The sequence below is a fragment of the Gossypium hirsutum genome, chromosome D10, assembly GCF_007990345.1.
Source record: "Gossypium hirsutum isolate 1008001.06 chromosome D10, Gossypium_hirsutum_v2.1, whole genome shotgun sequence".
Classification (NCBI taxonomy): domain Eukaryota; kingdom Viridiplantae; phylum Streptophyta; class Magnoliopsida; order Malvales; family Malvaceae; genus Gossypium; species Gossypium hirsutum.
In genome coordinates this window covers 37128097-37146310 of record NC_053446.1, presented here as the reverse complement: position 1 = coordinate 37146310, position 18214 = coordinate 37128097, and the positions used below count along the sequence as shown (strand labels likewise).

The window sequence follows — 18214 nt, the reverse complement described above, 5'->3', positions numbered from 1 at the left end:
CACGTAAAATAGAAAAAAAAAAATATAATGAAAGTGTTTTTTTATTTTTATGTATTTATTTGTATATCTATTTTAAGGATGTTAGGGTATATCATAATATAATATTTTTGAGGAATGTTTAAATAATTTAAATTTGGGATAATTCAAAATTGGTCTGTTTTCATTAATAGTTGGTATTTAAAGGATTTTCTCTTGACCAATGTTTCAATGTAGGTGTAGGCATAAATTGTCTAACAAAAGTCATGAGAAATGCAATATCTAGTTGAGTTACAATGAGGTGTTTTAATTTCCTAACTATCCTCTCATATCTCTTATGACCATAAAAAGGATCGTCATCATCTCTAAGATGCACATCAGGTACCATTTGAATACTACACGGTTTTGCTACCAACTTTCCAATTTTTTTTAAGTAGGTCAAGAACATACTTTATCTAAAATAGAAAAAAAAATTCCTTTTTGCTACTTGTGACTTCTACACCAAGAAGTACTACTATCCCAAATCTTTTGTGTGAAAATTGGTATGCAAGAAGAAAAAATGATAGAAGAGACTACGACTATATCTTTTGTAATGACATATTATCAACATACACCACAAGAAGGATAATCCCAACTACTAATTGTCCATAGAAGAGTGAGTGGTCACGTTTACATTTTTTTAGCCAAAACTTTAGAACTACTTCACTAAAATTGGTAAATTAAGCCTAGGGGCTTTGCTTCAATCAATAAAAAAAAAGACATCTTTTAATGATAGACATTTCTATACTCCTCTTGAGCAACAAACCGGTCTAGTTATTTGATATACAGTTCTTCTTGGACATTACCTTGAAAAAAGCATTTGTGATATCTAATGATGTAAATATCAATTTCGAGAAGCAATATGTTAAATGAATAGATGAGCATAAGTGAGTTTGCCCATAAAGGAGAAAGTAGTTGACTAAGTAACCCTATAAGTATGAGGATATCCTTTTGCAACAAGTCTCGCTTAAGTCTAGCCATCCACCAGGTCCCAAGTACTATTCTCATCTAATGCATGTATTCCTTCCTTCATTGCATCACGTTAACTAGTATGACTTAAGGTCTCTTCAACTATTTTAGAAATAGAAACAAAGTCTAAAGACACAATTAAAGAGCAAGACAAAAGAGAAGAATGGTTGTATGAAACAAAATTAGAAAGAGATAGGTACATTAATGTTTACTTTTGCGTAGGGAGATTGGAAGGTCAAGATCATGGTACGGAATGAGACGGATGAATGTAGAAGTAGATCGAAAAGTTTGTCAAAGTCACGGATTTAACCTAGGGCTCTAGACGTTTGGAAAGAAACTTAAATTTTGACATAATCTGAAACGCAATCAAATTCCAAGTTAGATAAAACAATTAAAATAAATAACTAAGATAACTAAATAGAATAGTAAATCTACGATTAGAACAATAAGAAAGAAAATAAAGAAGATAGATGAAAATATAGAACATGGTATGTAGAAGTCCTAATAAGCCTTAGAAACACGAAGAATACACAACCCCTTTCAAGCGGTTCTAATTTTTCCTCCAAGAAAGAAAAATTGACAAGAAAAAGTTTGAAGATTATATCCCACAATATAAAAAGATTATTAAAACTCTTCAAAAAGAAACTTGAGAGAAATTTTTGAAAAGAAAACTCAAAGAGAATTTATTAATTTAAAGGAGAAGTTGAATAATGATGAATTGAATGATTTGTGTACAATGCAAAGGCCTATATATAGGCTAGCTAAATAAATCTAAATAAAATTTTTAAGTATACTAGAACTCTAATTAATATAAACAAGAAGTAGTTTTAAACTAAACTTTCTTATTGACATAAAACTCTTAAATAACTTAAACTACTTAATAATTAATAAAAATTTGGAATAATAAAATAATAAAATAATAATAGCTGATAAATACAATACTGGGCTCATATATAATAAAAATTTAGCCCAAAACCTGAACCTAATATGATTTAAACTCAAATTAAAAGCCCGAAACTTGTAATTGTCGTCATAATCTCGTCTAGAAATTCTACTTGCACAGTCTTCACTAAAACGATTATAATTTGAGTTCCCAAACTTGAAATCGAGTGATTCAAAGTGCGTTTCAAATCTAAAAAATAGATATTCGAACTCCATGAATATATCCCAACCTAGAAATGCCTAGATCCTATCCAAAAAGACGTCGTCAGTCTACTGATTTTCTAAACTTAAAAATTGACAACTTTGGTGAATGAAATTTAATAAATTTCACCCTATCCGTGCATGTATCAGACCACATGTCAGATTTGATGATAAAAAGGTCGATATAGGACTTGTATAATGAGCAGCCTTTCATCTGGAATAAACTTAAGTAATCGATGATTATGTCGAATTAGGAGCAATAGGATTAGGAATAAAGTAGGTGCCAAAGGATCCGGATTTTGTGTTTGATGAATAGAAGAGTTTAGAGATGTGATGGAATACAAGAACCACTTATCATCGTCCCTCTATATTAAAACCACTAATGAAGTTGTTTCTGAAAATAATGTACACGTTTTGAGAAGAAAAAAACATTAGTAGACTCTAAACTGTAACACCTATGCCCCTTTTGAAGGTGAGAATATCCCAAAAACGCACTTTAAATATTTAAGATCCAATTTAGTGACATGGGTCTGAATATCCCGCAAAGCAAGTACTCTCGAAAATGCTTGGTTGCACTAGAAATAATGTCTTGGACTAGAAATAAAATATTGTATGTGCTATCACCATTTAGTATAGAAAAGGGCATGAGATTGATTAGAAAGCAAGTCATTGTGATAACATCACTCTGGAATTGTTAAGGAACCTTTTTTTGAAATAAATGAGCTCTTATTGTCTCAAAAATATATATGTTATTTTGTTTAGTTTCTTCGTTCTTGATGGTGTATCAATAGATAAAGATTGATGAAGAATCCATTCTTGGTCATGAAAGCCTATAAAGGGTTAGAGAAGTATTCTTTAGCATTCTCGCTTGTAGAATCTAGGTAGACACACCAAACTATAGTTTTATCTTAACATAAAAGGCATAGAAATGAGAAAGTTAACTCCGACCGAATTTTCATGCAAAGTATCCATGTCATGTGAGAATATGATGTGATTTCCCGAGCTTTGTGGGTTTGGAAAAAAACTTGATTGAAGAATCATCTTGAAATGGTTCAAAAGGTGGAAACCTTAATTTGAAGCACTTGAATTCTCTAAAGAATCGTAGCTATATTAAAACTACGACCCGTTTAAACTTGACCTTATACTCAAATATTGGTGTATCGAAGTTGTCACAACCCGAGATGGTAAATGGAGTGATAAGACAAATTTTGAATGCCATAAACTTTGAAGAAAGTTTGATAAGTTTGAACAGTTCAATGAAGAACCAAGAGAGAAATATTCTCACAAAATATGATTTAATTTCAAACAAAAGTTTTCTTTTACATGAATGACTTAGAATAAAATTTATAAGCCTTAAATGACCTTTCAAGTTCCCTTAAGACCTTTCAAATTTGGTCATTTAGCTAGCTACAAAACATCCGTCCCCTAGGCGTAGTGACACCAAACTAGTAATCGCCCCTCGATCTATCGCTGTCTGGCTAGGTCCTTCATTTGATCCTTTCTCGTCCAATGAGTTCTGCATACATAAACCAGATTTTGTAAGTTCAAAGAACTTAGTGAGTCTCTTTACCATATTATGTGAATTAGCTCAAATTCGACGGAGTAATAAAAAGAGAACTCTTCTTGGTTTTTCTCGAAATAATCTCTCTATTTGGGTTGGCGACCTTTATTTCTTTTCTCGAACTTATCTTTAAGTGGATTGATCACTAAGTGATCTTCCTCGGGATGATCCAAATCAACCTTTACTCAGTCTCGACGGTTCCTATGATACCTCGTCGTATCTGTAGACTCTGTCTTTCCTTTACTTATTTTTTTCCTTCCAGTTACTTCCAGTGTGGACTTTTCCCTCCACCATGCCCTTATAAAGGGGTCTTTTGGACTCTTAATGGCCCCTTGGCTATGTCACCCATTGGCGATATTTTCAAATCTGTTTAATCTATGGAGATCTTTTTTTCTTACCTTAGTCCCAAGGGACTTACTGACATTGCCTTTGTTGGTATAACTAATGAGGTCTTTCGCCACTTTAGTAGGCTAAGTCCCACTTTGGTTAAATAGATATTAGTTTACATCATCGTAACTCGCCTTGTTCGCCACATCTTACTCTTAAGTGTAACATGCCCTTTTGTTATGGACTGTTTGGCCTACAATACTTAGTAAACTATCATATGAGTGGCCATCTAAGTTTACAATTTCTCTTATATATATCAGTTCCCTACGAAACTAGTCATTTGGCCAGTACTTTCACACTAGTTTCTCATTAAAGAAAAATAGTCTTGATAGACATATCTGCCACTAGATGTTTTCCTTTTTGGCAATTCACTTAATTGGGATTCTATATCTCTCATTTCATTTAGGACGAGTTGGCGTACTTTCCATTATGATGAGTGTACAGGGTTGCCTTGAGCACCATTTAGAGATCCTTCATGATGGGAGCTTATATGTGATCCTCGGTTAAGCCATCTTTTGTTCTTTTGAACACCAGACACCTACTAGCATGTCATTTCTCATGATCGTTTCCTACTATGTTACCACCCTGTTGCCTTGTCGGCTTTCATGATTATTGTTCAGACGGTTTGTTTTCCCTTTTCTACTTCCATTGCTTTGTTTGACGGATTCCTCAAACTCGCTCTCCATTAATTACATTTTCGTTCTAACCCTTCCTTTATATGTGACATCTTGTAGATAACATCCTAATGATCCATCCCGTGGTTAATGTCCTAGTGGACTCTATTGGTTGTCATATTTGAACTAGGGTCTTACTCCCCTTACATCCTGTGTTTACTATCCTAGCAGACTACCCCATGTTTATTGTCCCGACGGGCTATCCCGTGTTTACTGTTTCGACAGACTATCCCGTGATAACTGTCCCGACGGACTATCCTGTGTTTGCTATTCTAGCAAACTATCTTATGTTCTCTGTCTTGGTAGATTATATTTATGATGTAATAGCCGAGCTATGGTCTTACACAACATACGCCCATATTTATTATTTTGGTGGGCTCCATTGGTTGCCATAGTTGAGCTATAGTCTTACACCTTAAACCTTTTGGCGGTGTCGTCTCATCAAATATGTTGACTGTCGTCATGGGTATTGCTCTATGAAACCTTAAAGCCGTCAATATTGTCTTATCTTATATCCACCTTGATGCTCGAACAGAGAAGTGTTCCCCAACAAGGCCCAAATATTTGCACATCATAGTTTACTTCGAGCAATCCCAAATAGCGGAGTATTAATCAAATTCTAATTTCTCTTTTCCTCCACCCATTCCTCCATTTCGCCATTCCTATATATTGATGCTTGAACACCATACTATTCCCACCGCAAGGCTCGAAGCTTCGCACATCACGGGTACACTCAGCAACATTGTATGGCGGATACACATACATTGAGCAAATTTCATACAAGCTTATCCTCTACAAGACTTATCATAGAGTTGAGCCAGCTACTAGGCATTTTAGGAACGAAGTACAAAAACTCACTTGATGTTTCTTTGCCTTATTAGCTTTACTTTTTCGAACGCCAGAACTTTCATTCTCCTGGTAGCTAATCATGACAACCAAATCATGGGTTAAACTCAGTATTTTTTTTAACTTCCACCTTAGTTTTCCAAAAACATATAGAACCCTTAAAATGGTTATGAAAACCCTTAACTTCATTCACTTAATCCTATGTGTGCAGAAAGACTAAGAACACTACTAGTTTATTGTATTCTCTACTTTCCTAACTCAAAATTCATGTTCGCCGCTCCATGTAGAGCTTACCATAATTATCTTTTCTTTGAAGTACCCAAGGAAGAAGATGAATAAGAAAAAAAAAACTAAAGCAGAAGTGAGGAGAATCCTCCCTGATAAGTCATTTCCTAGCTATATATAGCCCTTTCCGCTCAGTTATCAACTCTATAGAAATGATTTGTTAGAAATCATTTTGTCTCTCACTTAAAACCAGTTGATTCTAATCTAGTCGAACTAGAATTGGATTTCAACCATATCTAATTTTGTTTCTGACTTTTCTTTATTTTTTAGTAGAGACCGCCAGCTTACAGTCTCTTTAAATTCAACCTCCAAATTGTTCTAAATTTCTAGGTTTAAAGGAAATCGGGTGTGATACCAACTAATAAATTTTTTAACTAGAAAGAGTATACTAGAGCAAGCAACAAATTAAGGAACTCTCGTGTTAAGAATATGGAGACCATCAAATAAATATTCTTCACCAATGATGTTTTTTAATCATAAGATCCTGTAAAAGATAGCGATAAAGAAAGAATAAGATGGAAAAATTTAGGTTGTGGGTAAGTTTGCTAACAGAGATTAACTTAAATACAATATTATGAAAATTTAACATTGATGATAAGGTAAAAGACAAAGTTGGATTGATTTCTTGGAAGCATTAATTTTATAGGTGGATCCATCAACTATAGTGACAGAAGAATGTGAGTTATGTGAATTAAAGATAGATAAAAGGTTGGGATTACATGCCCTATCATTTATAGAACCAGAATGAATGACCCATTTTGAAAAAGTGGAAATAAAACAAGTATTAGAATTAGTTGAATCTACAAAGATAGTAAAATTCCTCATGATGGTATAACCAATCAAACAACAGGTAACAACAAATTTGGTATACACAAAATGACTAGTAAAACTACCAATTTTCAGTCAACCTCTAAACTAACTTCAATTAGTTAACCAAACTTTAGGTTAACAGTACTAAGTGGAAATATGTAAAAAAATATTTACAAAGTGCATAATCACTACAATAGCTAACCAACAAGAGCAACAATTAATAGCCAAATTTTCAAAAACATTTATCGCTACCTTCTTTTCTTATGTTCTCTTCTGTTCTATTCTAGTCTCTGTTTGAACATCCATGTTTGTTTTAGTTCAACCTCTTCTTCCAAAATAGTATTAATGAACCTCAAACCAACTTTAAATAAAATCAACTAGCAAGTAAAATCATCTCCAAGGCATAAACCAAACCATACCATACCATACCAAAATAAACAAACGTATTTCCCATTAATCTATGCTTTCCTTGCTCGTTTGCCTCGAATTTATTCAAAGAGATAAGCTGGAACATTTTTAATAATAGGATTTTAGCTTATGGAACAACAAGTACCTTTTTCATGTAATGGAGTGTGCTTGATATTTGAAATAGCCTCAATATGATCAACATGAGTTGCGACCTCATGTTTCACTTAAACATCAATAACTTGTTGATCTTCATAGCTCAGATGTGGTTGATCTTTTCTCACACAAATTTTTCTTCGTTACATTCTACCTAGTGCACTTGCTGTTGGAACATGTTTTGCAATAGACATGAACCTCTTCCAATCTTTTATCATCTTAAAACAGTAAGGTGTAAAGTGCCTCTTTTCCTAAAATAATGGAAAATGAATTTTCTTTTACCCTTGTTCTATATGTTACTTTCTAGGTATTGTTCTATCAACTATTGCAACTTTAGATTGAATATGCCTTGTTTTTCTTTTTATTTGATCATTCCATAACTTGTGTCAATGAGATCTAATATTTTTGGCCTTTCCATAATAGTAATAAACATGTTTTTCATTCTTCTTTTTACCTATCTCAAAGGAAAAAGTAGTTACACTGTTATATTTTAAAAGATTCTGTCTTTAGGATTTGATGCTACATCGTTGCTCAATAATTTAGGGGACCGACTCTATTACATAAGTCGATTCCTAATTTTTATTTCATATCATGACATAAATAAGCAGTTCTTATTTATTGTATCGTCTCAAAATCTCACTAATTGATCTTTACGATCCTTCGTCTATCAATTATATATTTATCCATAGACAAAAAGTATCTAAGCATATATATTTCTTCATATTTTGACTTCTATGAAGTTTCTTTTTTTTGTTACAACTGATAAAAATTGATTTTTGGCCTATTTTTTTTCTAGTATTTTATTTACTAGCGTATTTGCTCTTTTTTTTTCTATAGATTTTTCCTTGTAGATTTCTTCTTTGGTAAGGAAGTTGGTACTTCCATCTTTTTCTTTTGACGTTGGTCCCACTCTTGAATTTGCTTATGTTGCAATTTTCAATACTGTCTAAGAATGGTGTCACTAATAATACCTTTCGTGGATTTATGAAACTGTTAAGTTGGCTCCATTTTTACCCCGACTTTAAGACATAAATCCATGACCAAGTGTGGGAAATATATACCAAATTTACCTTCAAAAACACACTTACGCATGTATTCGTGAATCCATTTCCCTAAGGAAATTCTCTTTCTCTGCAAAATAGAGTAAAGCAACGCAACTTGAAAGACGTTGATAGTGTTAGTGTTTAGTACTGGGCCTACCCAAGTACAAATTAGTTGCATTCACATTTTCTCATTTGAAAACATTATTGACTAATGAAAAGATAAATGAAAATCTAAATATGACATTCGTTTCCATTCTCTCATATTTTTCGTTAGAAAATTCATTATGGTATCCATATCAACATTAGTAAAAAAATTCAAATCCATTTCAAACATCATCATGTTCAAAATATGGAACACCATAACGTTTACAAATAGAATTATAAGATATGCCAACTTTCTTGTTCTAAACAAACACTTTATCGCTTTTTGTTTATTTCAAATTAGAATAAAATTCTAATACATTGGGAATGATCACGGGTTTCTTCAAAATGAGGTAAAAATCGTACTGCTCGTAGTACTGGACTAATTCCCAAATTTCATTACAAAAAGAGGAGGCCGGATTAAATCCAAGTTCAAGTATGAACATTCTGCCATGAAGTTAGAAGAAAATTTTTTTTGGCCTCTCTGTTACTAAAATTTTCCTTGTCATACCCCGGAGACGAAGGGTTTCTAGTTGGGATTTAGTCCTTTTTGTTCCTTTTGGATTCCTATCACCAATTTCCTTTAAGGTTTGAGCAAGCAAAAATTCTCGGTGTCTAAAAAAAATATTCGAATAAACTAACCTTAATTATCAATTTCAAACCAATCATTGAGCAATATTCAACTACTTAAAATATACATGCAAACACCAACTCTAATAGAAAACATTATGGGCATTTAACAAATTATAAGAAAAGTGTAAAATAACCCAAAGCAATCATGCAACACACAGATTTTTCAAAAATATATCAAAATACTCTAAAGTGAGGAGATTGAAGCCCTTAACCTTGATAGTTGTTGAAGATGAAGACGAACATTGGACACCAATTTTTTGCTTCTTGTTTCCAACTTGAAATGGAATACAAAAAATTGAGAAAGAAAGAAGATAAAAAGTTAGTGCATATTTAAAAAGAATTGAGTTTTTGAAACCCTAGAACGAGCGAAAAGGGAAAGCTTTTTGGTAGTTTAGAAGATAAAAACCTGAAATAAAATAAAGTAAAAAAGGTTGTTTCAGTGTCAAACACGAATCGAGTCGCCACTTTAAAATGGGTATTTTGTGATACTTAACAATGTCACGACACTCACTCCTGGTGTCGCGACACTAAGTGCAATCTATCCATAATGTTACAACTTTACTAGCACGATGCCGTGATACTGACCCTATTTTTTTGCCTCAAGCTTCAAATGCGAGACTGTCATAGATGTCGCGACAATGAACATGTAAAATCCTGCCTTTGGTGTCGCAATATTTCTAGGTGAATGTTGCCACATTGAAAATAGTACGAATGAGACTTATTTAGTTTTCAACAATCAAACTCAAAATCCTTGTTTACATGAAAATTATTGAAAACCTAATATTAAAAATATGAATTGTAAAAATCTAACAAAATCACCAAAATAACGAAACTAACTTATTGAACAAATTAATAAAAAATCATGCATAAGAGTTCAAAAGAAATATTTTTCTCAGGCGATGAGTCTTGCCACCGAAGAAGAACTTTCACAGAGTCCTCACAATGGTTGTTCATGATTGGTAAGATGCATATCACCTCGTTGATCAAATAATTTGCATACATTTTATCTTCAACTGACAAGACATCTACATCATTAGACACCTCGCACCAAAACCAAGCCAACTCCATATCACCTTATGAGGAATGATCGATTCAGGAATCACCAACTCAAATTCTTTCGAATAGTCCATTACTTGAACCTTATCTCCCTCGTCTAGTTCAAAACTCATATACTCACATATATCCTTAGTTATCCCTTGAGTTTGATCTTCTTCAAAAATCGTTAGAAAATGCATCGACAACTCTACATTTTCACTTAACATTGGTTTAAGCTTAATGACTTCTTCATCTAAAATTATATCTACTCCTACCTCTACCTCTACGTCAATGGAGTTGGAGACTTTATCCATGTTATCCAACCTTGCGCAAGTCACTCCAATTTCTAACTATTGTTGAAAATCAACCTTTGAGTTTTCATGACCAACAATAATACAGGTGACCGCCTCTTCAAGCTCAAAAGCATTTGATTCAACGAACTCTTCCACCTAAACTTGCACACTTTCTTAACGTTGAAGAGTTTCTATCATTAATGACAATTTATCTTTCATAGTCCTTATCATGTCATGACATGAAGGCATGCTATCCTCAAGCATACCAACATGAGTTATAAGATATGGGTCTTAAATATACTCTTCACCATACAATTCCCCATCCGATTTGACTACTGATAATATGAATCATATGTTGACACACTATCTAATCACCCTCGATGGTAACTATCGATTTCAGACGTGTAACCATAAAAATCGTAAGAAGACTCATATCCTTATCTCCCATAATTGTCATCATAGTCTAAGCTAGACATAGAAACCCTATTCTCATCAGATGTAAATTGATCTTCTGGCCAGTTATAACTATTGTTTTCCTTGATTGAAAACATTAACAACAAAGAAATATTGAAGATTTTCATTAACACAAAATAAAACATTGCATCTATAAACCTAGCTTTCACTAATTATCTTCCTAGAAAAGAAGGCAAAACCTAAAATAATTCAACTCATCACACATACATCTCTTTAGCAATTGCGCCAACAACTTGACCATGCCATGGTGTACATACACTGAGTAGAGAATTAACACAAAATATAAGGATATAAAAGTGACTTTTACTACAAGTGTGACAGGTCAATTGTAATATTTATAAGTGTTACAATGAAATATTTCGAGCATTCCAAGGACCGAACCCAAGAGAGATTGGGCGATAAGATAAATGATAATGCTCAAGCATGCAATTAAGAAGTCTAGATAGCTAGTAACTAAGTGCTATATTATGACAATTCATACTTCAAGGTTAATTAAGCTAAACTATACCTAAGAGGACTAAATTGAACAACTGTCAAAAGTATAAAGATATCATTTCTATATGATAGAGTGGTCGATTGATACCCATGCTTCTAAATAATTCTTGGAGCAGGGGTTTAAATTTCTCAAACTCCTAATTGGTTCAATTTAAACTCTTGGTCACCATTTTACCTAATTAGACAATTTAATTTAGTTTATCTCTCAACCTCACTAAACTAAATTAGGACAATCAAATTAGTTTACAATAGGATCTCCTCTTGGTCCCACCTATCTAATTGTTCACATAAAGTTATCAATTCAAGATTTTTAAGCCTATTCAATTTAGTGTATTTTTTCAATTTAGTCCTTGACCCTAAAATTAATCATGCAATATTTCAATCAACCAACAACTATAAAATTTAGTTTCTACTCATAATCAAAATACAAAGTCTAGCCAATTTCATGCTTAAATGATTTATTAATTAACCAAAAAAGGATAAGGGTTTAAAAATGCTTAAAGACTCTTGAACATGTTTTTGATGAAAATAATGACAAGAATGTTGACAAATCCACATCACAAGTTAATATTTTTGCACTTTTGATAACTAGTAATATGTAAATGAATCAAATATTTTAAAGAAAAACCCAAAATAACAATGAAGGTTCTTGTATCTTTTTAAGAAAACTAAAAGTGTAGTAAAAATGAAGAATAAAATAGCATAAATAACTATTAAGTCAAGAAAGGAAAAACCCAGAAAGTGAAAAATGGTGAGGGAATAAAAGATGTTCACAAAAAGATGATAAAGATCCCCTCTATTAGTTGTGACATAAAGATGTCTTAAATACATGAGATTCCCTAACCCTAACATTAACAAAAATACATTGAAAGAAAATAATATGACTTTAGTTGAGTTTGAACACAAAATTACCCTTGAAGTTTTTTTTTCACCTGTCAAACTTCAGTATTGCAACACCCAGGTTTTGGTGTCGTGACATCCATGGAAGCGGACACAAGCTTGGCTTGAGGCACTTGGTGTTGCGACACAGCCTTGCTGGTGTCGTAACCTCGACGACAGTAGGCATTGGGTTCCTTCACTTCAACAATTGGTTTGGTGTCGCGACACCACAGGTTACTCCAAGTTGGGTTTTGGTTGAAGTTCACTTCCTTGAGGTGATGGAGGGTCAATGTCATGACACACATGCACTTGTGTCGTGACCCCCACAATTGTTGAGGTCCGCCTTGATGTTTGACCTTAGTCATCTCCCTAAACAAGTTCAAATCCACCTTTAGACTCCTAATAACATAGTTTTGTGAATTTGGGTCTCAAAAGAGGTAAAATGTAAGAAAAACTATCATTAACACTAAAATCTAAGAATCAATAAAAAAACATTAAAAAGACTAGTAAACTACTTGACAACAAGCTCATTAAGTGCTCGAGAGAGCCTAATTTGACATATCAAATTAAAGTAGATCAGTAGCAATCGTTTCTTTAAATTTAACCAAATTCGTAGGAGATATAGGTTTCTTATCAGGTTCATTACAACCAAGCTTGGGTCTCCAAACATCAGAGATCTCATCACTTTGGATTTCATATTTTTTGATAATGGATTTGGCATCATTTAAATCTTGCTCATTTGCTTTCAAAGTTGCATTAGTTTTAGCAATTGTTTCATCATTTTTCTTGATAGTCTCATCAAGTATCTCGTTAATCTTTTCTAAGATCAATAATTACACCATCTTTCTCTTTGACAATAGTATTGGGTCTTTCTTTTTTCCCCTTTGAGAATTACAACTTCTCTCAAAGAATCATTCAATTTGCACAACACTTCCATTTTCTTCAACATATACTTAAAATCATCCTCTAGGCTATTAAAACGAACATCATTATCATTGTATGAATTTGAAGCTTTAATCACCGAAGATGGATGTGAGATAAAATGACCTTTCTTCTTGGACATCATTAGTTTAAATCGAACACAGAAATCACTTGCAACCTTTTATAAGTTGACACAAGAGCTTTGAAGCAACATTTTGATAAGTTTAAAACTCTTAATAAAAGGCTAAATTTATCTCTTGAAATATCTTCAATAGTTATTACATAATTTCCTTCATATGTAAGTAAATCAGTTAGCTTGGTCTCAAAGTAAAAGGAAAAGGATGCCTTTAAGATGAGATTGTGATTCCTTACTCGTCCTTCTTTCCAGATTCAATCAACATCATTGAGGGTGGATTAAAACATGACTTGAGGATCGTTTGCTAACTGACTAACACATCATGAAGATCAAAATAAAAAATTCCAACAATACATTGCACTTAGGCAGTCTTGTAAGCCCGGACTACTATTCAAAGGTCTGTCTAGTCAGTTATTCAAATAAGGAATAGTACATGATGACAAAACATGTAGTTTAAGAAGCTATTTGAATATTAGAAAAACTAAGGTCCCAACAAGATTGCTCACCCACACTAGGTGACGCTAAAATAAAAAAGGCACTAGAGAAGAAACAAAAATTGACAAAAAAGATTTTAATATATTCTTTTTAGATAAAGATAGGCTCTGTATGCCAAGTTAACAGATAGAAGAAATGAGAAAATGTGTGTTATATTCAACTTTGTGGTGTGCCTTTTTATACATGCTTACGCAGTCTAAAAGAGAAAAGAAATAAAAGAAATCAAATCTTGTTCTAGAATTAAGCTTTAATATCTTGTATACTAGCTTTGTCTAAGAATCGGAAACAATATGCAAGTACCAACTGATAAAAATTACAATTTTTTGAGAACGGTCAAATACTAAGAATACATCAGACGTAAACTTAAAAAGAATAATAAAAATGCTTACGAAATGGAGTATATGAAACTTAAGCAATAATCTCAAGTCTATAAATAACAGCTCTTGTAATGGAGATATTTTGTATTTTAAAAGATACTATATAATCTGTCCCAGGATATAAAAGTTTGTTGATAAAATAAATTTCATGTGAAAATTTCAGCAAGCTAATTACGAAGTGTTGCATTATGTTGAAGTGTTGCATTTGAATGGCATTGCTTAATATCTTGTACACTTGAGCAATAATTAAGCCTTAATATCTTGTACACTTTATCTATATTTTGTTGTACGGTGCTGTTTGTTTATTTTATAAATTTTGTATTTTAAAAGATACTATATATAATCTGTCTCAAGATATAAAATTTTCTTGATAAAATAAATTTCATGGGATAATTTCAACAAGCTAATTACGAAGTGTTGCATTATGTTGAGAGTCTAGTCGAGAAACTTGAATGGCATTTGAACACCAAGTCTCATTAGTTATTTCCATTTAAGACCATATGAGTTCACAGTTTATAAATGCTATTTATGCCATTGTTGATTGATTTTACCATGTAAACCTGCTGATGGACTGAACCATGTTTCAGGTCCCGAATCCTTTATTTGACCTTGCTGGCATCATGTGTGGACAATTTGGGATTCCGTTTTGGAAGTTCTTTCTTGCAACTTTGGTTGGGAAGGCAATTATTAAAACTCACATACAGGTTTGTGATGTTTTCTTTGTGTTTATCATACAAGCAGAGCCTCGGTTCCCTTTCACTGTTTTATTTCTACTGAATCAAGTTGTTTCTACCCATGGAGTTGAAGGTCTTATTATAAATTCATTGTTTTACTTTTGATTACGGTGTTACGAGAATGTCACCACTCTGAAAAGATTCAGGTGGAATTGACTACTATCTGACAAAAACAAACTTGCGTGTGTGTTAATTGTATCAATAAAGTTAAATTATCCTAATTTTTTGCGAGCATCTTATTAGTATCTATTTGGTTCCTTCCCTGCAGACGGTTTTTATTATCTCTGTCTGTAATAATCAACTTCTGGACTGGATAGAGAATGAACTGATCTGGGTTCTCAGTAGCCTCATTCCTGGATTTGATTCTTACTTGCCCACACTCACAGAAAAACTTCATGCCGTAAAGGAAAAGTACTTAGCTGCCCCACATCCTGTCCCTTCAAATGTCAAGGTACCCCTTGAATCAGTAAAAAATATATATCCATTTTAGTCTTCTAAAACGACTCTGTAAAATAGATTTCAAATCTCTTCTGCAGGAGAAGTGGGATTTTTCATTTGCTTCGATCTGGAACACTATTGTGTGGCTTATGCTTATGAACTTCTTTGTGAAGATTGTCAATGCGACTGCTCAGGACCATCTGAAAAGGCAGCAAGATAAGCAGCTTGCAAAGAAGGTATCTGCTTCGAGACATTAAGCTTACGAATTTATGAAGCGGGTATACTGGCATTCGGTCATCGTTTTACTTTATTATTCGTTTACGGGTAGTATTAGTTCACTATATGTTACTGCTCTTTCATAATTTACCATTAAAGCAATTCCCCAACAAGAAGCTTTGTATAAAGAAAATAGGAGCACAGACAAATAGAAGCTACAGGTTTTTATAATTCCTGTGTAATGCTGGCAGTAAAATTTTTTTTTCTCCCATTGTTAAGAGCTATTTGACACTTGGAAATTTATTCTTTCGCAAAGTAAGACTTCAATTTTTGGCTTTGCTTCCATCTTCCACTCTTAATTAGCCTGTGCACAATGAAAGATTTGCTTCAGTTCAAGCACTAATGGATTTTTTAATATATTTTCTTAAATCTTTACGTTACTGCATTAGAAATTAATCAGCGTCTGAAACCACAAATTTAGATGATAAATATATATTTAAAAATAAAATAAAATAAAAAATAAACAAATGATTTGAAACTAATTAATCATAATAACACTAAAATATGTACGATATTAAAATAAAAAAATTAGATTAAATTACTTGTAAAACAAAATTTTAACACCTAAATAGATCACATAATCAATACTAAATGCACGACAATTATTTATCATGATTTTATCAGCAATTGTGAGTCAGAGGTTTTTTATTAATAGTATAGATATACAACTGATGGAGATGTTAAATCGTGCATATTAAAAAAATAGTATGAAAAATAATAAAATAAAGTTTGGTTAAGTGGTAAATTTAAGGTTTTGCTAATCCACTTTGTGCAGGTTTGAATCTCACCATATGCATATTTTTCTTGATTTTTGTTAAAATAAAACCATTGCAATACCCTCGAATAATATAACTTATTTTAATTATAAAAGTACATTTTCATAATTTTCTAATTTTATTAGTACTGATTAACCCGTGACATTAACTCACTCGTGACATTAACTTAGTGAAGGTTTTATTAATAGTATAGATAATAGTAACGGTTTTTTTTTCAATTATAAAATATATGGAAATCACGATGAATCAAAAAGATTCAAACCGTTTCATTTTAGTTTTACATATAATAATTCATTTTAGCATATTTGTGTAATCAAAATATGTTTTTGTTTGATAAAAATATATATTTAATATATATTACATTTACTCTTCCTTTATTAAGAACTTGAAATATTATAAATATATTGTATTATTAATAAAATTATAAATTACATATATGAAAGAGTAAATATGAAAAATGAAGAAATGAGGGATACTTGCTTTCCAAACAAGAAATTGTGGCTAAAATATTGCTTGGAATCGTGGCCACAATTTCAACCACGAAATTAAAAGTGTGAAAATGTAAAGATGAACACCGAGATTGTTTACACAATTCGGCCTTAGCCTACGTCTGTGGAGCATTGCTCAGAGCAATGATCCACTATCTTTCTCATAGTACAACCAATGGTTTAAGTCCTAACATTGTTCTAAGACTCACCAATTTAGCAATCTCATCGTTGTACAAAGGCTAGATCACTCTCCCACTAAGCTTTCCCCTTGACAGCTTAGTTTTCCAACTCAAGAGAGCCTCTTGATTGGTTACAGAAACAATGCACACATAAAATGTTCCGAATTTGAACATATTTGTACTCTCTTAATCTCTCAGTCTCTTAGTTACTTTTTAACCTACATAAAACTTAAGTTTATATATTACTTTAAGTTTTGCTTACATAAGAGTTATAATCTAATCACTTTTCTATAAAGTAAAACTAAAAAGACATAATAGAATAATAATTTCATAAGAGTCTCAGTGTAATCCTAAGTCTTCAATCATAGAAAGTGACTTAACTTGTTCCACAAGTAACCAATCATCAAGTCTTCAATTTCAACTGAATTGGTCTTCATGTTTTTAGCTTTAACTTGTCCAAATATGTAACACCCTATACCTGATCTGGTCACCTAACCCAAGTATATCGACATAATTGATCAAACAATTCATAATATAATATAATTGCAATCATTCAATGATAATCAATCATAATTGAGCCTTAATCGAGTATACAAAACTATTAAATCAACCTAGGAGCTAATCTAGACTAATTTGAAACTTTTACAAAAATTAAGGTAAAAAGTGTAAACAGGGGACACATGGACGTGTGACAAGGTGATCACTCGTAATTCAGTGTATCAAATTAAACTAGTTTTCACATTTGAGGAGCTTGAATACAAGCACTTTAGTTAGGTATTAGTTAAGTTTTTATTACTTTAGTTAAATTCAATAAAATGTGTATTTTGAGTGTTTTATTGACCTTAGGGGCCGAATGAGGCCTAAGGGTGAGCTAGTATGCTTTGTGAGTGTGCAGGAGACCATAAAAAGGTGAGCTAACTTAATATTGGTCCCTGTGTTGCAACATGAAGAGTTGGATGTCGCAACATAGGGAGCAGAATATAAGAATTTCAAGACTGCCTTAGGTGTCGCGACACAACCCTGAAGAATTCTTGAAGAATGAGCATATTGCCTTTGATGTCGCGACATAGGATTTGGAGTGTCGCAACATCGACTTTGTACTAGAAATAATCACGAGCCAGAGGCTTTTTGGTTCGCACAATCAAACATT

At 32.5% G+C, this 18214-nt stretch overlaps 1 protein-coding gene across 3 annotated transcripts in view; it reads left to right on the top strand.

Moving 5' to 3' along the window:
* The window catches only part of LOC107887067 (vacuole membrane protein KMS1), a 33787-nt gene extending 17881 nt beyond the window's left edge, over positions 1-15906 (top strand). For all 3 annotated transcript variants that reach the window (XM_041102457.1, XM_041102458.1, XM_041102459.1), the window contains 3 exons: positions 14761-14877; positions 15176-15358; positions 15444-15906. In XM_041102457.1, coding sequence (XP_040958391.1) covers positions 14761-14877; positions 15176-15358; positions 15444-15602 — 459 coding nt within the window. In that variant the 3' untranslated portion in view covers positions 15603-15906. The remainder of the gene's footprint in view (positions 1-14760; positions 14878-15175; positions 15359-15443) is intronic.
* Positions 15907-18214: the final 2308 nt, after the last annotated feature.